At 33.7% G+C, this 23,915-nt stretch overlaps 1 protein-coding gene across 1 annotated transcript in view; it reads left to right on the top strand.

Moving 5' to 3' along the window:
- The window catches only part of HELLS (helicase, lymphoid specific), a 37,482-nt gene extending 19,323 nt beyond the window's left edge, over positions 1-18,159 (top strand). The window contains exons 8-22 of the mRNA XM_061162220.1: positions 428-652; positions 1,022-1,204; positions 1,515-1,658; positions 2,384-2,580; positions 4,599-4,695; positions 5,944-6,105; positions 7,161-7,300; positions 7,395-7,533; positions 8,817-8,900; positions 8,984-9,103; positions 9,672-9,788; positions 10,100-10,259; positions 13,045-13,141; positions 13,223-13,299; positions 17,618-18,159. Coding sequence (XP_061018203.1) covers positions 428-652; positions 1,022-1,204; positions 1,515-1,658; positions 2,384-2,580; positions 4,599-4,695; positions 5,944-6,105; positions 7,161-7,300; positions 7,395-7,533; positions 8,817-8,900; positions 8,984-9,103; positions 9,672-9,788; positions 10,100-10,259; positions 13,045-13,141; positions 13,223-13,299; positions 17,618-17,712 — 2,037 coding nt within the window. The 3' untranslated portion in view covers positions 17,713-18,159. The remainder of the gene's footprint in view (positions 1-427; positions 653-1,021; positions 1,205-1,514; positions 1,659-2,383; positions 2,581-4,598; positions 4,696-5,943; positions 6,106-7,160; positions 7,301-7,394; positions 7,534-8,816; positions 8,901-8,983; positions 9,104-9,671; positions 9,789-10,099; positions 10,260-13,044; positions 13,142-13,222; positions 13,300-17,617) is intronic.
- The last annotated feature ends 5,756 nt before the right edge of the window (positions 18,160-23,915 follow it).

Consider the following 23,915-nt stretch of genomic DNA (forward strand, 5'->3'; position numbering starts at 1 on the left):
GTCAGGTTCCCTATATTTCCAGTTGAATATTCAGTTGTTGGCATCATTTATAGGACTTCATTTGAATTGACTTAATCCTTGTTTTCATATTATTAAAATTGAATTTGGGCATAGCTAACCAATGAAGTCTACCTTTGGTCAAAAGTTGGTGCTGTGTCACAGATAAATTGACACTCTTTAAGTTTGATAGAGTTTTAAACTATATGTACTTTGTCCCTTTCCCTGTAGTGAAGGTAATTACTTAGAGAAAGTAAATAATTTTTATATTCTAGAATGGAACTAACTATAGATTTTTATTCAACATGTGAAGTGATCTTCACCGTGATTATGTGACTGCAAATTTTGATTAATAGTTACATTTTCTGATTAACAGAGGGTAGCAGCATAATTATGTATTAAACTTTTATCTGAACTTTTTTCTTTACAGAATGAGAGCTCCTCTTCTAATATGTGTGTAGAAGATCTTCAGAAAAATAAAGATTCAAATAGTAAAATTAAAGATAGATTATCTCAAACGGTTAGGCAAAATACGAAATTCTTTTTTGACCCAGTTCGGAAATGTAATGGACAGCCAGTACCCTTTCAGCAACCAAAACACTTCACAGGAGGAGTGATGCGGTGGTACCAGGTGGAAGGCATGGAATGGCTTAGGGTAATACATCCTCAATTTTGATACAAGATATTGTTTAATTTCTACGTAATAACCTATTAATATGATATAACACAACTTGAGCTGTTCCTTCTGTGTGTCACTATTATATATAAGACATATATTTCTGTGTAAATACTCATTTTCTCATTTATTTATCCAGAGTGAGTTTTTGAAAGTGAAAATTTATCTTATTCAAGGCTACCATTTTTATGGCTTTGGAAACTGATTTCACACAGTGTTTTTATAACTTAAAATGTGAATATGTCAGTCTCATCATAATTATCCTCTTTGGATTAAAGAAAGAAAGAAACTGCTGATTCAATAGATGTTTATATCAGCATTCAAATAGAGTGTATATTTTTTGTCCAGATGCTTTGGGAAAATGGAATTAACGGTATTTTAGCAGATGAAATGGGATTGGGGAAGACAGTTCAGTGCATTGCTACAATTGCATTGATGATTCAGAGAGGTGTACCTGGACCTTTTCTCGTCTGTGGCCCTTTGTCCACACTTCCTAACTGGATGGCTGAATTCAAAAGATTTACACCAGAAGTAAGACATGCTTCCTTTTGCTAAATATATTATCATTACAAATATTTTATTGTTTTCTTGCCTGAATTAAGTTATAGATCTCTTATTATAATTCTGTTGATTTCTGTGTAGCACTGCATCTTATTTAACTTATCTTTCAATATCAGCAATACCTTCTGTAAGTTTATATAGACTACGTATTAGTCATCTCAGAAATCTTGCCTATTATATTTTTTTCTCTCAGAAATGTTTAACTTCATATTTTTCAAATTGTTGTTATTTATATTTTGTTCTAAAGTTTGTTACCAATCAATCTAATAAAATCTTTTAGATTCCTACTATGTTATATCATGGTGCCCAGCAAGAGCGTCGAATATTGGTGAAGCATATTCACGAACGGAAAGGGACACTCCAGATTCATCCTGTGGTGATCACTTCATTTGAGATAGCTATGAGAGACCGAAATACATTACAGGTACGAATGGTCTTATAGGAGTCTTTGTAATCCATAAATCACATTTCTGAAAATTTATATCACCTTCCAAGAGCATTTGTTTATTTTTTTTTTTTTCCTGATGGAATAGATTGCATTGTGTATATTCCTTTAGAACCTGGAGGTTTATATTAACCGAAAGATTGAGATGAAGATTGTAGTCTGTAACAAGAAAATTAAAGCCTTTGGCACTTAAATCTTGGTAGCCACAACACCATTTAAATAATTTTTTTCTCTTTTCCTTGTTTTTTTTTTCTTTTTTAATTTTATTTTTTTGGCTATGATGAAAATTCCAATGCTATTTAATGTTTCAGAGCATATATAACTAACAAAGTCTTTCAGTTCCTTTTTTAGGACTCCAGGATAACACTAATTAAAAACTTGACAAAGCATTAGAAAGGAAAACTACAGACTACTTTGCCTAAAGAATGTGAATGGAGATTCTTAAATACATAACAGCAGGTGGACTTTATTAGTTTAAGACCAAGTGAGGACTGTTTTAGGAATACAAGTATATATCAGTTTCAGAAAATCTAACTTACTCTCTTAGTAGATAAGAGGAAAACATGATTATCTCAATAGAGAAATACCATTCAATAAAATTGGACATTCATTCCTAATAAAGTGGTTTTGTTTTTTTTAGAATTGCTTTTAGGAGAAATTGTGAGACCATCATATAAAATGTTTCCCCTGAATTCCTTTTCTAGAATTGCTATTGGAAATACTTAATAGTAGATGAAGGACACAGAATTAAGAACATGAAGTGCCGCCTAATTAGGGAGTTAAAACGATTCAATGCGGATAACAAACTTCTTTTGACTGGTACTCCTTTGCAGAACAATTTATCAGAGCTTTGGTCATTGCTAAACTTTTTGCTACCAGATGTATTTGATGACTTGAAAAGGTAGGTAAGCTAGTTATTTAATTATTGCCTATGTTTTTCTAAACGTCTCAAAATCTGTGTTCATAGATTAATTTCTTCTAGGTAGCTGGACTTCAATAGTAGCTTTTGGCTAGTTCTTTGTAGTATATATGTTCTCTATTTTTTTCTAGTTTTATTGAAAAATAATTGATATACATTACTGTGTAAGTTTAAGATGTACAGTATAATGGTTTGATTTACATGTATTGTTAAGTGATTACCACAGTAGGTTTAGTTAACATCCATCATCTCAAATAGATACAATAAAAAGAAAAAGTTTTCCTCCTTGTGATGAGAACTCTTAAGATCTGTTCTCTTAACTACTTTACTATGTGTCATAAAGCCATGTTAGCTATGGTTGTCATGTTGTATATCATATCCCTAGTGTTTGTTTTATAACTGGAAGTTTGTACTTTTTAACCACCTTCCTCCAAATCCCCCTCCCCTAGTAAGTTCTACTTTTGACACAAATTATGAGAAGAGATAAATAAAAGTGATTTTCAAGTTTTTATTGCCTTTATTAAAGGAAAACTTTTATACTGCTTAGTTTTTATTTTTATTTTTTTTGACTATGGCACATGATTTGTGAGATCTTAATACCCCAACCAGGGATTGAACCTGCAACCATGGCAGTGAATGCTCCCAATATCTTAACCACTGGACTTCCTGGGAATTCTCTGCCTTAAAATAATTTTATAAAGTTCCTTATTGTCTTAACTTTCACTTTTGTATGGATTTTTCTCATTATATTCTTACAAATTAGGGATAGAGGTTGACTACATCTCCTATCTCACACATAAGAAAACCCAAGTGTCAAATTATTAAAAATATAACTAGTTAATGCCAGACTCAAAAATATAACCCAGGTCTCTCAGTAGACCTTGGTTTTTTATTCTAGAAGCTGTATTTGAAGCATATATCATAAAGAACAAAATATAAATGTAGTTTTCAGAAAATCAGTGTGCTCAGAATGGAAAAGTAAATAATCTTACCAGACATTAAAAATAGTCAAAATAATTGGTTTATACTTTGGCATCAGTGAAGTAAGAAAGTTAATTTTATATGGGAAAGTAACTTTTAATGTTTTTGAGAATGTGTTCCTCCTCGGATGACAGGATATTAGCCCAAGGCCAGGCTGTCTTAGGGAACATTTATTGAAAGAGATTTCCAGGTCCTGTGCATTTCTGCTGAGTTAGGAGGTAGGAGCTGGGAATCTGAATTCATAAAATGTGCCTCAGGTGATGAAATTTTGGGAATATCTGGTCTATCTACTGTTATAACCATTTTCCCTAATTGTATTTACTGACAGTATTAGTGCAGACATGCTTATATTTGATAGTTCATGTTAATATGGCTTTGTTTTGTTTTGTTTTACATTGTGAAGATCTTAAGGATATTAATAGAAATCATTATCAGCCTACATATATGTTGATTCCTAAAACATTGTAGTGGGTCACATTTTTACTAAAAGAAAGAGAGTCATATGCCCTTGATTTTCAGAGACAGTTTTTATTTCTATAACTTTATTAAAGTGTTTCATAAAATGTGTATCTTAGGATGTGAGGGTGATGTGGCTGTGACATCTGTCATCCCACTGATAGCTAAGGTTGCTTTGACTATCAAGGCCAGTGTCCCTTTCTTCCCATGAGATATGTGCATTCTTCCTGAAGCTGCATATTTGGTGGAAGAGGACGTTTCCCAATAGAGGTGGACCTGTCTCAAGGTCCATTTGTAGGAGAACATGGGGTAGGCAAGCTTCCAGGACTCTAGACATATCCAAATGAAGTCTGCCTTTAAAGAAAGAGGGGAAAAAATGTACCTTAATGTTTATTTGGTGTTTATACTATTGTAAGATAATATATTTATAAATCAGAAAAAATGTTCCCTTTGGAAAAATGCTGCTTCATAATATACAGATTAATATAAAGTTTAAAATGTAAAAATGTGTTAATGTAATTGATTTACATTGATAGGTTAACTTATAATTTTTTCTTTTACAGCTTTGAATCTTGGTTTGATATCACTAGTCTTTCTGAAACTGCTGAAGATATTATTGCTAAAGAGAGAGAACAGAATGTATTACATATGCTGCATCAGGTTTTTTGATTTTCTTATTCTGCTTACTATAGACTCACAGAATAAAAAAGACACCTTAGAAATTACCTATACAACCTGTTGTAGATTTTGAAAAATGAGCTTCCTGCACCCTAATTTAACTTACTCTCCTATCCTTTCCCCTCCCCCAGTGGTCTCATGGTATGATAGCAGAACTAAAGTGCTTTTTCAAACTTTTGTCCTTTCCACATATACTCATTTTATCCGTAATGGTTATATACGTGTTTGTCAGCCAAAAATAAAAATAAGTGATTTGTATGCAGTATTTGTCAATAATAGTTGCATAATTTACTTACAAACTGTGTGATCCATTCTGCCATTTTATACAGATTCTATCTATCCTATCTGTCTTCAAACAAATACAGTCTTTCAAAAGTTTCTTATGAATTTCTTCTCAATTGTGCTTTGACAATTTTATTCAAAATCTTTCTGAAAAAGTTTTTTTGACTTTTCAAGTTTTTTGACTTTGAAGTGAGACAGTACAGAAATCAAAGTAAAAGTAATATCCCAAATCATATGAATGTTTTTTTCTGATAATTGCATGTAGGTGTATTTGTTTCTGGACTGCTGCCTATAGATACTTTTTTCTTAACCTACTGTTCTGTCTCTGGCTAAATTAAAGTCTCACTGTGCTTGGCTCTATACCTGTGAAATACTTAAGTACAGAGCCCTAAAAATGAACTTTCTATATGTAAATTTTAAGATAAGGCTGTAAAGGTGTCTTTTAAACACCTGAACAGTTTGATAATGGTATAATTATTGCTTCTCTGTTGTTTTTAAAATGTGGAAATCTCTTGTCATCACAGCTGATGAAAGAATAATTTTAGGTCTGAAGTTTTAAAACTTACTGAAGGGAACTTTTCATGTCTACTTTTCTGGGTCAGTTGTTTTTGGTTTTTTACTAATTCAGAACCTCACTTTTAAAAAATATGGGCTATAACTTTATCCCTAAGAAGTATATATACCATCTTCTTATTTTTGCTTTTTAAAATATTCAAGTTATACTAGAATTTTTGTAAAATTAATAAGTTGTGAACACAGATAAACACTGTGAGTTTATCATGTGGTCTGGTTCAGAAAATTTCATGGAGATATTTTATATCACTTTTTGAGATGATAGGTTCATATAGGAAGAAAGGAAGAAGGGATAAGATGGTATTTGGGAGAATATTCCTTGAAAATACGGAAATGTTTAATGTTTACATGTATTTATTCATGTTTAAATTTTAGATTTTAACACCTTTCTTACTGAGAAGACTCAAATCTGATGTTGCCCTTGAAGTTCCTCCTAAACGAGAAGTAGTTGTTTATGCACCACTTTCAAAGAAACAAGAGATCTTTTACACAGCCATTGTGAACCGTACAATTGCAAACATGTTTGGATCCAGTGAGGTAGAATGTGGACTTGAAATAACCTGTAAATGACAGTTGGCATAGAAAATTTTCATGGTTCATTTCAGTCTTAAAAGGCTCATCGCCTGTTTTCATGACTTTTTACAATAAGGCTTATTATCTGTTTTCATGACTTGCTGAGGGTGAATTTCTAATTGGAGTATAAGGCATCAGGCCAATAGCAAAATCTGTCTAAAGTTCAAGTGATGGTTTTTGCAATAACTGCTTTATAGTCATCTGAAATACTGTGTGGGGGTCAACTTGAAAATAAATTTGAGCAAGCACACAGTATACTAAGGCTTGCCAACTAGACCAGTCACTTCAAATATATAATCCCTTTACAGGAGGTTGTTGGTAGCCAAAAACTTAAATAAAATCCTCTCTCTGAAAGAAGCATCTCTTTTAGTCACCCATCATATTATAAGAAATTGAATTGGAATGTGAATATCTTACAACTGGAGATCAGGAGACCCTTAAATTTTGTTAAGATGTCCAGATTTTTAACTGTTTACCGTGTACCTATGTGTTTCTTTTCAAAGTTCTTATGGTTATGCATCTTTGTTTTGTATAAGCATCAGACCATTTTTATTTTAATTAAAGGAATCTCTGACTTTTTAGCTGTTAGAAAATTAAAAGTTGTCTTTGGGGAGGAATTTCATTGCTGTATTATACCAATCCAAAGAAATACCCTCTGTAATGATACACAGGGTCTTATTTTAGCCCAAAGCTATTAAATTCCTTTATATAAATTCAGAAGTTTCATCTATCATTTTTTTCCACTGTGATATGAATGCATTAACTCTGAAACTAGATATGGGCATCAGTGTTAAAATAATGAAATTTCACAGGAAAACATTTGCATTTGGCTATAGTTTATGGATCCTTGGTTTTGCGCCTTTGAAAATTACGAAATTCAGTGATGAAAGACAGAAGTTTTTTAATATCTTAAAACACTTTGTACATAAAAATATTATGCCCTACTTTATATATATGTATATATAGAATTTAAGGGTATGCTTTTTAAACAGATATTCCTTTAATTTGTTCTGTTACAGAAAGAAACAGTTGAGCTGAGTCCCACTGGACGACCAAAACGCCGAACTAGAAAGTCAGTAGATTACAGCAAAATAGATGATTTCCCTAATGAATTAGAAAAATTGATCAGCCAAATACAGCCAGAGGTAGACCGAGAAAGGTGTGAGTTTAAAAATAGATTTTTTAAAAGTATTCTTTAAACTGTATTTTTTTTTTTAATTTCTTGTATTCATGGATTATACATTTTTGGGCAGAACTGTTGTGGAAACAAATGTCCCTATAGAATCTGAAGTTAATCTGAAGTTGCAGAATATAATGATGCTACTTCGAAAATGTTGTAACCATCCATATTTGATTGAGTACCCTATAGATCCAGTTACACAAGAGTTTAAGGTAAATACTATTTAATAATATACTATTTTGATTTCTGTGACTTTTTTATGTCATGTGAAAGTGTCATTTTGTTATTATTTGCAGTAAATACTTTGCTGTTTGTCATGAAGATTGTAATCCTTTTAGTAAGTAGAGATGATAGTCTTCTCCCCCCAGATAAAGGTTGTTTTCTATATGTAAGCTAACTAATATTTTATTTATATGTTTTATATAAATAGCTAAGAATCCTCCTAAATTTAGAGTGACATTAGAAATATAAGTTTTTTTAGTAACCAGTTGGCTTCCACTCCATGTTTTACTTAGTGTCTGTTTTAGAGGTTGTTGTCACCTTTTCAATATTCCTTTAGTTAGTATTCAGCTTGTCAAAGGCAATCTGACTGCTCATTGCTTAACTTTCAACAAATAGCCACAGAACAGAACAAAAAGTTGATGTTGAGTTGCAGGCTCCCAGATTAAATGAATGAAATTGGTCTCTTGGGTGATTGATGGGAAGACAACATATATTAAGTGACATCCGTTGTCAGTAACTCTAAATAACCCTATTTTAGAGTAGATTCCTCATCCTTGGCATATTGACATTTAGGACCAGATAATCCTTTGTTAAGGTGATACAGGCTTGTGGGCTATAGGCCAGTTGTCCAGCATCCGTAGCCTCTAGCCACCAGATGCCACAGTAATTCCCCTCCCCCAGCTGTGTCAACCTAAAGTATATCTCAGGCCCTGCCCAGTATACCCTGGGGGTTGGAGGGCAAATTTGCCCCAATTAAGAAGACTGCTTTAAAGCTTTTCATTGAACAAGGAAGAAGATAATCTCTGGCGGTGATTGATAATTCATCAGAAGATTAATTTCATCTTTGATATTTAGGTTACTTATAAGCTCTTACACTTTCTTTCATTTCTACTAAGAATTTTGGCAGTAATTTTCATACACATTTGGTTGAAAGTGTACTCAGTTATAAAGAATAAACCTCAATATTAAGTTGAACTTAATGTTTTATTATACAGAGTTTTGGGGTGAGGGGTGGGGAGGATAGATTAAGTATACACTTAAACTATAGTTTGTATTTTGTGAGATCATTGATTTTAAATTCTAGAGTATATCTTTGCTTGAGAACTATCTCCTGATAAAAAAGGTCAAATAACAAAGTTAGTTTAAAAGGTGGGACTTACTTGTCATTGAAAACTTAAACCTGTAAACATGGTTTTTATTTTGACAAAAACAGATTATTATTTGTGTGACTATTTTCTTTTTTTTTTTTTAATTTTTCCTTTCTTTGCTTAAGGTTGATGAAGAGCTGGTAACAAATTCTGGGAAATTCTTAATTTTGGATCGAATGCTGCCAGAACTAAAAACCAGAGGTCACAAGGTTTGGTACTTTTGATTGGGCTTTTGGCTATATAATTATTTTTTGTTAGTAAGTATAGATACTAAGGTATATTTAAATTTCAGGTGCTGCTTTTTTCACAAATGACAGGAATGTTGGACATTTTGATGGATTACTGTCACTTTAGAAATTTCAGCTTTAGCAGGCTTGATGGATCCATGTCATATTCAGAGAGAGAAAAAAATGTAAGACTGCTTGTGTCATACATACTTAATTCTTTGTAACTCCTTTCTTGATTTCTGAAGTAATGTTCAATAGACCTAGGGACTCCCTGGTGGTCCAGTGGTTAAGACTCTGTGTTTCCACTGCAGAGGGCACAAGGTTGGGTCTCTGGCTGAGCAACTGGGATCCCACATGCCCTGTGGCACAACCAAAAAATAAAAAGACTTGCATCCTAGGGCCTCTGGCTTATTGCCACTACCTGGGCAATAGGCATGATTATTTTGTTTCATGGGAGATGAATCTGATAGTTTTATCTCTTTTCCACCAAATTGGTCTTTTCTACTTTATGGCTTCTGGGGCTGTCAGTATTTATTTATCCCACATCAGAAGTCCTATAGATGCTTGAGAACTATACCCAGCTTGAAGAATGCTGGCTTATGTGTCCCATGGCACACCACTGCCTTCCCCCTCCTTTGCTGATAAACAGATGGTGATAAGATAGCTACTGCTACTTACTAGTCAGTTTTTTATCCACATTCCAGGAAGGAACAGTTTCTTATTTCCTTATGTTTACATCCCTTTTGCTTTTAGATACACAACTTCAACACAGATCCAGATGTGTTTATCTTTTTAGTGAGTACCCGAGCTGGTGGCCTGGGCATTAATTTGACTGCAGCAGATACTGTTATCATTTATGATAGTGATTGGGTAAGTTGGAAGTATAGCAATAGACAGATTATATTTCCATTCTAATCTTTCATTGTATATTTTGCAATTTCATTTACCTGTTTTGAAAACATATCCATTATAAGATAAGAATCATTTCTTTGTCAAGTGTTTTGTGTGTAAAGACTTAAAAATGTATTTTTATCACTGAAGTAATGCTTAGAAGCCTAAATTGAGTTAAGGCACTGTTTAAAAGATTCTGGTTGGATCATCCTATTTGACTCTACCCACATAGTATGAGTTAACTAATTTTAACCTTAAACTGTGAAATGTTTTTCTTTTTAACTTTTAAGAACCCCCAGTCTGATCTTCAGGCCCAGGATAGATGTCATAGAATTGGTCAGACAAGGCCAGTTGTTGTATATCGTCTTGTTACAGCAAATACTATTGATCAGAAAATTGTGGAAAGAGCAGCTGCTAAAAGAAAACTGGAAAAGTTGATCATCCACAAAAGTAAATAATATTTTGTAGTACTTTTTTGCTTCAGTTGTCTATTATGTATTGTGAGTTTGTTATTGTTGTTACTTTCTTTATAAAAGAAATCAGTGCAAGATTTAAATAGGCAGTGGGGAATTTGAAGCTATGTGTACTTTTTTTTTTTCCATTTATTTTTATTAGTTGGAGGCTAATTACTTTACAATATTGTAGTGGTTTTTGTGTACTTTTAAAGTATCTTAAAGTCTGAAGTCTGTCATGGCGCTTTGACATGATGTTACTGATTATTCTCTATTTTCATTAAAAAAAAGTTTTATTGAAGTATAGTTGATTTCTAATATTATGTTAGTTTCAGGTATACAGCATAGTAATTCACAATTTTTATATATTTTACTCCATTTAAAGTTATTGAAAAATAATGACTTTAATGCCCCTTCCCTTCTCCCCACTAACCACTGGTTCTCTATATCTGTGAGTCTGTTTTCTTGTTTGATTTTTTTGGATTCCACATACAAGTTTTAGCATACAGTATTTGTCTTTCTGTCCTTTTTCACTAATCATAATACCCTCTAGGTTCATCCATGTTTTGAATGGCAGAATTTCTTTTTTTTTATGATGACTAATACTCCATTTTGTACTCTTCCTTATCCATTCATCAGTTGAACACTTCGGTTGCTTCCATATCTTGGCTATCATAAATAATGCTCCTATGAACATTGGGGTGCATGCATCTTTTCAAATTAGTATTTTTGTTTTCTTCAGATATATACCCAGGAATAGAATTGCTGGATCATATGGTATTGGGTTGGCCAAAGAGTTCATTCTGGTTTTTCTGTAACTATCTTACAGGGTGGGATGGATTAAGAGATTGGGACGGATATATATACACTATTATGTGTATATATAGGTAACTGATGAGAACTGACCGTCTAACTCAGGGAACTCTACTTAGTGCTATGTGGTGCCCTAAATGGGAAGGAAATCCAAAAAAGAGGGGATATATGAATACATACAGCTGATTCACTGCGCTGTACAGCAAAAACTAACACAGCATTGTAAAGCAACTATAGTCCAATTTAAAAAAGATTAAAGGTATATTGAAGTAGTGCTACCATAAAAGTACTGACTTTGCTGAGCCCCCACTATTTAAAAAATATTTGGTTTCAGTATACCCTTTTCATAGTTCCAGTAATACAATATTAAAAACACAGCATTTTTTATCTAGAAAAGATTCTGAGAAATAGGGAAAGTGATGTGGGTGAGGCATTGGCATTTTATGTTCTGTTCCCTGAGAGTCCTTGGAGTTCTGCTTTTGTTTATTCTATATAAAATTCTGTTTGGGCAAATGACTTGATGGCTGCCTTACAAAAAATTGAAAATCATCTTCTGTACATTTTGAAGCGTAGAGAAATCATAATAATGTTGAATGTCACTAACAATTTATGCTGCTTTTCTACTCAAAAAAACTTTCTCCAGTGTATTTGATTTTGAGAGAAATAATGGATTAGGTTTTAGACATCTTTAATTTGGCTTGATGGAGCATTCAGATTGTAGTTAGAATTTCTGTTGAAGAAAAAAGGTTCTTGGTCCAAGTAAGATTTTGTGCAGATTAAAGTTTTTTTCATCTATGCTGCTTTTAGGGATTTGAATGATGAAATACATTATATTTTGTTTATTGAATTTGGTTTAAATTGTGTTTGTCTGTGCTTAGTTGCTCAGTTGTGTCCGATTTTTTGTGACCCCATGGACTGTAGCCCGCTAGGCTCCTCTGTTCATGGGGATTCTTCAGGCAAGAAAACTGGATTGGGTTCCCACGCCCTCCTCCAGGGGACCTTCCCAACCAAGGGATCGAACCCAGGTCTCCCTCATTGCAGGTGATTTCTTTACCAACTGAGCCACCAGGGAAGCCCAAGTGGGTAGCCTATCCCTTCTGAGGGGAACTTCCCAACCCAGGAATCAAACCGGGGTCTCCTGCATTGCAGGTGGATTCTTTACCAGCTGAGCTACCAGGGGATTTTAAATTAGGTACAGTCTTTATAGTTTTATTTTCCCAAGTTTTATTTTTAGTTATTTTAGAGATTAATTTCAGAGAACAAGTTGAAAATAATTTTTTAAATGCTGGCAATATTTTATTGAGGTGTAATGCACATACAGTAAAATTCCAAGCTAAGTATATGGCTTGATGCCTCTAACAAGTTATACTCAAATAATTGTCATCCATATCAAGGTAACATTTCTGTTTTCCAAGAAAGTTTCCGTTTCCAGTATTTCCCAGACTCTTGCTCCTTACTAGAAGGCAGTCACTATTCCAGTTTTTGTCACATGGGTTAGTTTTTCCTTTAACTTCACACCTGGATTCATTTGTACATACATATTCTTCTTTAGCCTAGCTACTTATATTTGACGTATTTTGAGATTCATTTCTGTTGTTGTGTTAGAAGTTTGTGATTTTTTTTTTAATTGCGAAATAATTCATCCATTCTTTTATTGATTGATGTTTGGTTTACAGATTTTGGTTCTTAGGAATAAGGTCTTCTTGTTACAAGTATTAATGAACATATGTATTTATTTGTCCTTTGTCTTAGGGTGGGTATATGTTTACCTATAGAACACTACCAAACTTTTCCCAAGTGGACATACCATTTTACTCCCACCTGCAAAGTATGAGAACTGCAGTTGCTTTTCTTTTTTACCAACACTGGGTTTGTCTGTCCTTTTTATTTAATGTAGGGTATTCTGATTGGTTTGTTTTGGTTTTAAAAGCAATTTTGAATGTTTTTAATTTTTTGTAAATTTTTTCCAGATCATTTCAAAGGTGGTCGATCTGGATTAAATCAATCTAAGAACTTTTTAGACCCTAAGGAATTAATGGAATTATTAAAATCAAGAGATTATGAAAGGTAAGATTGTTTTTACTTTAGAAAAATATAATTCATAGTTTTGATTTATCCTATAGACCTGAGTATTTTGTTTTCTTATAGGGAAGTAAAAGGATCAAGAGAGAAAGTCATTAGTGATAAAGATCTGGAGTTGCTGTTAGATCGAAGTGATCTTCTTGGTAAGTATCTCTTATGGTTTTACTTACTATTTTTATGGAAACTTTGAAACATATGCATAAGTAGAGAGAAGTATAATATACCCCTGTGTACAACTCATTCTGCCCTAATAGTTTACAACATTTAGCCAATTTTGTTTCATTGCCATTTTCTTCAATCAGAATGTTAAATTCATGCCATAGCCACTTTTAGGCATCATTTATTGAGAAGAACATGTTTTTAAATATCATCACTATGTCATTATTACATTTGAGAGAGTTGACCCTAAAACTTTAATAGCAGCTAATACCCAGTTCATATCCAAATTTTTCCACTTGGCCCAGTCTTTTTACAGTTTGAATCAGGATCCAAATTCCATTGTTCTTGCTATCTTTTTTTTTCTGTATCACTTTCCTCCTCACTTTTGTCATTCCATGCTGTTGATTTGTTGGAGAAACGGGGTTATTTGTCCAGTGAAACGACCTGCATTCCAGAATTGGCCAACTTCTCCCTACCATTGTTCTTTGACTTGTTCCTCAATCTACTTATTTTCTGTGAAGTGGTAAATAGCTGTGAAAATAGCTCTACTGGCTTAATAAGATCCAAGTTCCGTATTCTAGGAATACCAGTGCTTTGTTCTCATTTTAAATGATATAAAGAGATGTATCATGTCTGGGTTTCTTATTTTTAGTTAGCTAAGTTTAAGATTAATCACCTGATTCAGGCTGATCTTCATTTACTATTCTGTTCTATTTAACCTGACTTTTTTTAGCATTTATTTATTGTGGTTTAGAACCATTATTTTTTTGAGCATTACAAAATGCTGATTTTCTTATTCTGTCATTCCTTTATTAGCTGGAGTTTGTCTATTATAACTTTCCCATATAAATTATTTGGTTACTCTGAGATACAATCTGTATAAGCAAGATAGGGCTTCCTTAGTAAGTCAGTTGGTAAAGAATCTGCCTGTAGTGCAGGAGACCCAGGTTTGATCCCTGGGTCAGGAAGATCCCCTGGAGAAGGAAATGGCAGCCCACTCTAGTAATCTTGCCTGGAAAATCCTATGGAGGAGCCTGGTGGGCTATAGTCCACGGGTCTGCAAGATAAATTGCTGCTTTTATGTATAAATTGTAAGAATAATGAGTTGATGCCTACAAATGGTGATCATAAGTTATTTTGAATACAAATAAATATTTAAAACTCATCCTTTCCTACTCATTCTGTAACATGGGTATCTATGCTCTTGATTATTTACGTATATTGTATATCCAGAGTGGAAATAAATAATGGTATCTTTTCCTAATTGTGTTCAGCAGTGTTAAACATTAGTAGCTTGCTGTTGGTGATGGCAGGCATAGAAACGGAAAAAAGATAAACTACAGCCCTTTTTGGGGAATAGGAGTCTGTTGTTAAACACCAGCACATCACTGAGTATAGCATCATGATATCTTCAACTTAGTTTCAAATAGCTCTTCTAAAATTTGTCATCTTACTGAGTTGAGAGAATTCTTTATATATTCTGGACACAAATCCTTTATCAGATGTATGTTTTGCAAATATTTTCTCCCAGTCTGTGGTTTATCTTTGTACTTCCTTTGTGTCTCTTAAAGAGCAGAAGGAAAAATTTTGATGAAGTTACATTTATCCTTTTATTGTTATTACTCACAATTTTGGTGTTGTATCTAATCTTTGCCTAGCAAAGTTGTGATTTTTTTTTCTCTTCTTTTTAACTAAAAAAAATTTTTTGGCCACACCACATGGCATGTGGGATCTAGCTTCCTGACTGGGGACTATACCACACCCCTTGCACTGGTAGCGTGGAATCTTAACCACTGGACCACTAGGGAAGTCTGATGTTTTAAGAGTTTTATAGGCTCATATTTGAGTTAATTTTTGTGTAGGATATAAGGTAAGGGTCTTGATTCAGTTTTTTGCTTGTTGTCCAATTGTCTCAGCACAGTTTACTGAAGATTATTCTTTCCCTTTTGAATTGCCTTGGCACCCTTGTTGGAAATCTGTTGGTCATATATATGAGGGTTTTTTCTATACTCTCAGTTCTCTCCTATTCCTGTTAATCTGTTTGTTAATCCTGTGCCAGTACTACACTGTCTTGATTATTGTTTTATGGTGAGTTTTGAAATTGTGAAGAGTGAATCCTCCAATTTTGTTCTTCTTTCTCAAGTTGGTTTTAGCTGTTCTGAGTTCTTTGCATGTTTATGTGAATTTTAATTTTCACATTGTACAGGAAAAATATGAGATAAAGATATACCATTATGGCCAAATCTTAAATATATTATCAAATAAACAGCAGCAGCATAGAAAGCATAAAAGGATAGGGTAACATCTGAAAATATTAATTGACATTAACTGAATAAAAAAGAACTAGATTCTGAAAACCCACTTGACATACCATCGTAATCAACTTCATAATTCTTAAATATGACAAAGAAAATGTTCTTAATCTGAAAAAATGCATTCATTTAGTAAATTACTATGAAAATCAAGAACAGTTGAGTGTAACAGCTGTCATTCCCATTATAAAACATAATGCAATATACAGGAAATCCTTAACTAATGCTATAAGGTAATAAAAATAGGAATAATTAGTTTCATTATACTGCTTTTGCAGGTGGTATAATTATATCCATAGAAAATCTGAGGGAATCTAAAAGTTAGAATTCATAAAGTTTGCTATAAATTAATAGTATGTGTATTAGCAGTAATTATTTAGAAAATTAGATGTTTACAACAGCTACTAAACTGTAATATACCTAGAATTAAATATAATAATTTCTTTAAGACCTTTATAGAGAAGCTATGAAACATCCAAGGACAATAAGAGGACTGAATACATGACAAATTTAACTGTATTCATGGATACGATTAACTTGTATTCCTTACATTAATCTTCTAGTTAAAATCCACAATATTATGGTTCTTTTAAGAGCTTTGACAGGCTGTTTTTAAAATTAATATGGAATGGTAAAGGACCAAGAGCCAAGACAATTTTGAAGAACAACAAAATACTTTATATCGGGTACTAAGATTCAATTTAAAAATCATAATAATTAAGACTGTTGATTTAACATATAAGATAAATTGACTACTGATATGGCAAATCCAGAAAGTCATCCAAACTTCTATGGAAAGATCAATAGATGATAAATGTCATTTCAAACCAGAGAGGGGAAATTCCTATTATTCCTTGCAGATACTGCAGGCTGGGTTCCAGAGCACTGAAATAAGCAAATCACACATTAAAAAAAATTTTTTTTCAGTGCTTATAAAAGTTATGTTTACACTATAAAGTAGTCTGTGTGAAATAAATGTGAAATAACATTGTCTAAAAAAAACAATATACATACTTTAAAAATACTTTATTGCTAAAAAATGCTAACCATTATCTGAGCCTTCAGCAAGTCACAATCTTTTTGGTGGAGGGTTTAAAATATTGTGAGAATTAACCAAAATTCAAGACAGACATGAAGTGAGCAAAAAATGATTCCGATGTATTAGCTCAACATAGGGTTGCAACAAACCTTCAATTTGTAAAAAATGTAATATCTGCAAAGCATGGTAAAGCATGGTTTGCCAGTTTGTATCAACAGTGGTAAATCTCATCATATTCAAGAATAAATTCTAAATAAATTAAGTCATCAAAACTTTAAAAGCAAAACATTTAACTTAAAAAATAGGGAAATAACTGTAGGGTTTTAGGATAGGAAAAGAATTCTTAAATAGGATACAGAACTCTCAAACTAAATGAACAGATTAATAAATTTTATTAAAGACTTCTGTAAAAACAATACCATATACAGGTAAATGACAAACCACAAATACCTGCAGTACATAGCACACAGGAAATGATTATCATATATAAATAAATATCAACAAGAAAACTGAACAGTTACCAGGAGTGAAAGAAACAACCATTGAACATAAAGAGATGCTTCAGTCTCCCTAGAAATCCGAGAATGCAGATTAAAACCAGAAGTAATTTCATTTCAATAGCTATCATATTGACAAAAATATAAAAGATTTCAAATTAGCTGTGGGAGTATAAAGATATATTATCATGGTGTTTTGCGTTCCTGCTTTTAAACTAACCATAATTGGGCTTTAAAAAAATTATATGTATATATATATATACGAGAATATAATTCACATTGGTGGTGTTTATTGCTAGGTATATCTTAAATTCAGCAGAAGTGATTTTGATTAGCAAACTGGTGTTTCAGTTTGTTCCCAGGAGGCCAGTTCTCGTTTTAATAAGAGGAGATTTCTTTGTAAGTTCTTATACCTTTTTTTTTTTAAATACCTGTTTATATATTTTTCTCTTAGATCAAATGAATGCCTCAGGACCAGTTAAAGAGAAGATGGGGATTTTCAAGATACTAGAAAATTCTGAAGATTCTAGTTCTGAATGTTTGTTTTAAAAGAATGTCTTCAAAAAATTCTTGTTCACATCTAGTGATCTGTATTGGTGTTAAAATCTACATTTTTCACTCTACTTTGATTATATCAGTTTACATAATATAACTGTACCATGCATAATTTTTGAACCTTATTAAGAGCAAATACATATATTAAGAGTAAATTTAGATTTTCAGTTAATTTTTCAGGTTCAGTAGTACTCTTGGGTACAGGCTGATGTGTACTTAACCACTGCCAGATTTATACAGTCTTCCTGTGGAAGTTTAATGTTTTTCCCCCACCCTCCTTTTTAGCAGTACAGTTCATGGGTTTTTGGTACTTCAGTTATGGAGTAGATTTTTGGATGGGGGAAAGACTGGGATGATACTGTCCATTGTTTAAATAAGAAACGGTTTGATTTTTAGGGTCTATTTCTATAAAATGGTTTGCCAAATAAATATTTGTTATAAGATGATCTCATCAGATTATTTTTTCAGATAAATAATGGCTCAGGTGAAATAATGTCAAAAATCTTGACTGCCATTTCGATTTATCAGTACTTTACACATATGTCATATATATAAAGATTTCCACTGGACACTGGGTCAATGCAGAGACTGCTTTGGAAGAAATTGCAGGTTCTTGACAAAAGAAATTGGTTCTAGAAATTGGAAGTGGCAGGGTACCATGCAAAACAGGAACAGAAAAAGAGAAGAGACCCTGAAAATTATAACAGGGAGGGCTTAAAATAAGACTTAGGAATATAAGTAACACATGATCCTATAACAGAGGAGCATAGAGGCCAAGTTGGGAATCATTTAGGCCCTAAATGAAACTGAAGAAGAGAAATACTTAATGCTGCCTGAAGCACACATTTCTGTGTAGGTTGTTACTCTTGGTGCCATGTATATTCCAATGTAGATCAGATTCTCTTTGCTTTAGGGCAATGGAAGCTAGGTAGGACTCAGAAGAAAAACTGTTTTGAGAGACTATTCAGCCAAAGTAAAGAACAGACAACAGTGGATTTTCTTTAAAGTGGGAATGTTTACCAGTCTCTGACAAACTATCATCATAACCTTGGTTGGTTGCTTCTTACTCCATTGTCTTACATTCATCTCAAATGATTATTTCATTTGAGTTTATCTCTGTCCTCATATTTCTGATATTTCCTCCCTCTGGTCTTGCTCCCTTGTCCTCACAGAAAATAAAAACAATCAGAAAAGAACTTCTAAAAGTTGCCACCATTGCATCTGTAAACCTACCAGCACCTGTGCCCATGTATCCTTTCCCTTCATGGGTGTAGTCTGTTCTAGCTAGAGCCAACAGAAACGCCCCATTTCTTGTTTTACAGCAAACTCCTTGAAAACTCTATATTCACTGTTGACTTGTTTCACTTCCATTTTTTTCCCTGAATCCATTCCGTTCAGAATTTTTGTCTCCAGTGACCTCTGAGTCATTTTGAGTCCGACCTCAAAGATCATTTACTTGATCTTTCAGAAGCATTTCATATAGATGTTTAATTTCCACTAACCAGTTTCTGTAGTTTCCAAGTTTTTAGCAGACACATTTGTCTGGTTCTTCCTACTTCTCTGGCTCTTTCTCAGTCTCCTTTGCTATTTATTTGACTCATTAGAATCTCCCGAGAGAACTTGGGACTCCCTTGATGGTTTGTTGCTTTAAATCCCAACTATGTATTAAATGGGTTTCCCTGGTGGGCCTGCAATGTGGGAGACCTGGTTTCAATGCCTGGGTTGAGAATATCTCCTGGAGGAGGGCATGGCAACCCCCTCCAGTATTGCCTGGAGCATCACCATATACAGGAGTGGGCTACAGTCCATGAGATCATAAAGAGTTGAACACAACTAAGTGACTAAGCACAGCACATGTATTAAATACCAACTTTGTAGTGGTGGCTCAGATTTATATCTCCAGCCAGAATCTTTCTCCTGAACTCACTTCCAACTGCCTACTTCACATTTTTACTTGGTTGCCTGATAAACTATCCCAATCTGAACTTCATGAACTTGTTATCCAGCCTCTTAAGAATATTACCATTCATGTGGTTATTTTTCAGCTTCTGAAACCGTGTGTTATCTCTTGTGTTCTCTATCTTGAGATTTTAATGACTTTAATAATTTTACTGTTACTTTAGTTTCCAGATTTTAGTTTACGGGGCAAGGGTAACAGAATGTATTCATTCTATGATATTGAAACATGTTCCCTGCTTCATCTGTATGAAAAGGTATTCTCAAACCAGGACTTGTCTTCCGTCACTTGACCAAATTGCCATGAAAAATAGTTCATTAGCTTTATTATTCAGTGAGTCATTCTGTATTATGAGACAGATCCTGAATGTATTGGGAGGTATAGTGAAAGTGGTCACTTGAACATTTCCAGGCAAACATGTTTGATGGAATTTTTCAGTAATGTTTTAGCAATTTGATTTGTTTAGTCTTAGAACTTTGAAGTAAAACATTATGAAAAGCCTGAAATGCAATAATATTTATATTCAAAACATTAAATAAGTGCTTCTAGTTTTAAATTCTATACTCTTTATTTCAAAACTTAGTTTTGGTTTTGAGCTTTTTAACTTAATGCTACTTAAGTTTTTATGATTCTGTTTGCTATATTAGTACATCTTCACAAATAACATACTATGTATTAATACTTTACCATCAATTGTGGCTATAAAAATCAAGCCCGAGGAATCCTATTTATGAGTAAAATTAAAGATATCTTTTTGGTCTTTATTTCTTTGGAATCACTGTTATCACTGGTTTATAATTGCTACATTCAGAGAAGAGGTAACTTAAAATCTAGGGAAACTTGTCTGTTACATACATTTTACATCCCTAATTTAGGTAATGATTTTAATTCTAAATGGATTTGATTAAAAGATAAATTTTTAAAGTGAATTATAAAAACAAATTTTTACTTTTTCTCAGAATTTTCAAATGAAAAGATGCCAATTATTGGAGAAATGCAAATCAAAAGTACAATGAGGTACCACCTCACACCAGTCAGAATGACCATCATTAGAAAGTCTACAAATAAATGCTGGAGAGGATATGGAGAAAAGGGACTACTGGTAGGAATGTAAGTTGGGGCAGCCACTTTGGAAAACAGTATGGAGTTTCCTCAGAAAACTAAAAATAGAATTACCATATGATCCAGTAATGCTGGACATGATATACCCAGACAAAACTCTCATTCCCCAAAAAGATAACATACACCTCTGCATTCATAGCAGCACTATTCACAATAGCCAAGACATGGGAACAACCTAAATGTCCATCAACAGAGGAATGGATAAAGAAGATGTGGTATATACACACAATGGACTACTACTCAGCCATAAAAAAGAACAAAATAATGCCATTTGTAGCAACATGGATGGACCTACAGATTATCATATTAAGTGAAATAAATCAGAGAAAAAGTATAATATCACTTCTATGTAGAATCTAAAATATGACACAGGGAATTCGCTGGCAGTCCAGTGGTGAGAACTTTGCACTCTCACTGCAGGGGACATGGGTTCAATTCCTGGTTAGGGAACAAAGATCCTGCAAACTGTGGTGCAGCTGAAAAAAAAAAAAAGGCAAATGAATCTATCTATGAATCAGAAACAGACTCAAGGACATAGAGGACAGACTTGTGGTTGCCAAGGGGGAAGGGATTGGAAGAGGGACAGACGGAGGTTGGTTAGCAGATGTAAGTTAATATACATGGAATGGATAAAACAGCAAGGTCCTACTGTATAGCACAGAGAACTATATTCAATATCCTATGATTAAGCCATAATGGAAAAGTATATAAAAAGAACAGTATATATATATATATGTATGTACACACACACATATATATAACTGAATCACTTTGCTGTATTGCAGAAATTAACACAACACTGTAAATCAACTATATGTCAATAAAAAATTTAAAAACAGCTGTACACACTGCTACATTTAAAATAAATAATCAACAAGGAAAAGAAAACATAGTCCTTACCCCTTGTATGATGTAGATCTGTGGTCCTGATTTCTCCCAGGTTACATTTTTCTCCCTGCCCAGGGCAGTGACTGAACCAAGGACTTGACTTTGCCCAAGGACTGACAGTGAACTTCTTCACTTCCCTACATTGGTGGATGGAGCTCTTTTAATCCTTTATTAATAGAATGAAGCAATCTTGTAGACACCTAGGTGTTATGTAGTTGTTTCAAAACTTAATGCCCCATTTTGAGGCTATAATTCTGTCCTGTCCTTAGGCTTTGGAGAAGGCAATGGCACCCCACTCCAGTACTCTTGCCTGGAAAATCCCGTGGGTGGAGGAGCCTGGTAGGCTACAGTCCATGGGGTCGCTGAGTCGGACACGACTGAGCAACTTCACTTTCACTTTTCACTTTCATGCACTCGAGAAGGAAATGGCAACCCACTCTAGTGTTCTTACTTGGAGAATGCCAGGGATGGGGGAGCCTGGTGGGCTCCCATCTATGGGGTCGCACAGAGCCGGACACGACTGAAGCGACTCAGCAGCAGCAGCAGGCCTTGGGCTTACAGGCCAATTCTGTATTCCACTCTTTATCTTTTGGATTCTGAAACCTGCATATTTGTCTATCTTTCCTTCTAGTTTGTATAAGAGTATTTTTGTAATATTTTATGCAGCATGTATATGTGTTTATATTACAGTTGATGGGTAGGTATTCACATCAGTTCTGTCTACCATATTTCTTTGGGTTTATTTTGACATTCTTATTTTCTGATTGTTGAAGTTGGTTGTCAGTCACTCAGTTGTGTCCGACTCTTTGCAACCCCACGGACTATACCCGCTAGGCTCCTCTATTCATGGAATTCTCCAGGCAAGAATACTGGAGTGGGTTGCCATTCCTGTCTCCAGGGGATCTTCCCAACCCAGGGATCGAACCTGGTCTCCTACAATGCAGGCAGATTCTTTACCATCTGAGCTACCAGGGAAGCCCTGAAGTTGGTTAGTGAGTTTATTTCTTTTCTTGCTTATAATTCAGTGATTACATGCAAAACTAAACAATTTATATACCGATAAATATCGGGCATTTATTGAGATTCATTTGCAAATAGTTGGGATTTTAGTTTTAGAATCTTTTCACACATAATTATTTAGAAGGTGTTTTAAAATATTTTGAACAGTACTATCAACTGGTGGGTAGATTTAAAAATTTTTTTGGTTAAATTTAAAAAAATGAATTCTGACTTCATTGCATCGTGATCAGTGGATGTTGCCTGAATAACAATTTTGCTTTTGGTGGTCAATTAACATATTCTTTGTAGCCTAGTAAGTGGTTAATTTTTGAGAGTTCTACTCTCAGCTTTGTCCTGGAGCTGATGCGAGGTCAACTACATCAAATGCTTTCAAGTTTGGCTTTGCTGCTCCATTCTTTAATGAGGAGGTTGACTCTGCCCTATAAATTCTGCCTAACTACCCCCATTCTACTTGCATCACATATAATTTCCCATCAGCCAAAGAAAACCACTGGGACAAGCGCAGAATCACAGGGTGCAGGGGAGGGCACTGTAAAGTTACATTGCAAAGGAGTGGGAACAGGGACAGCTGAGGCATTTAAGAAAACTACCATTGAGAATTATTTCTTACTCTCAAATGCAAGACCAGTTGGAGATAATTGAAATTGTTTTTGGAAGCCTTGTGATATTTAGTTGGCTCTGCCCAGTCTTCAAAGCTTAGTTCAAATATCAACTTTTCCATTAATTTTTCTTGATTCTCGTAACAGGGTATTTTTATCCCTTTCAGATTTCTACAGATCCTTCTACCATTTTTAGGACACTCATTATTCAGTATCTTACAACTCTCTGAGAATATGCATTTTATTCTTGACTAGAGAATAATGTCCTGATGACCTTTTTCTTTTTTCCTGAAAATTTTCCTTAATTCCTAGTTCAGACCCTGGTGTATGCAGTAATTGTCCAATAAATATTTACTGAATAAACACAAGAATGAACAAATGGAAGAAAGTTTAAGTAAAGCGTCAGAGAGGGGTTTTGGACCTAAGAAAATCCCTTAAATTCTGTAAGACATCCTTGTATGTTCTATTTATTATTATTTTTTATTCTTACAAGGAAAATGCTCAATTTCCAGTAATATTAATTTAAACTTGATCTTATTTGAAGTGTTTCCTTAAAGAGAAACAGACGCAAGTCACACCCAGACTCCAAGCGACAATTTCTCCTAAAGAGG

Source organism: Dama dama, chromosome 15 (assembly GCF_033118175.1).
Source record: "Dama dama isolate Ldn47 chromosome 15, ASM3311817v1, whole genome shotgun sequence".
Lineage (NCBI taxonomy): Eukaryota > Metazoa > Chordata > Mammalia > Artiodactyla > Cervidae > Dama > Dama dama.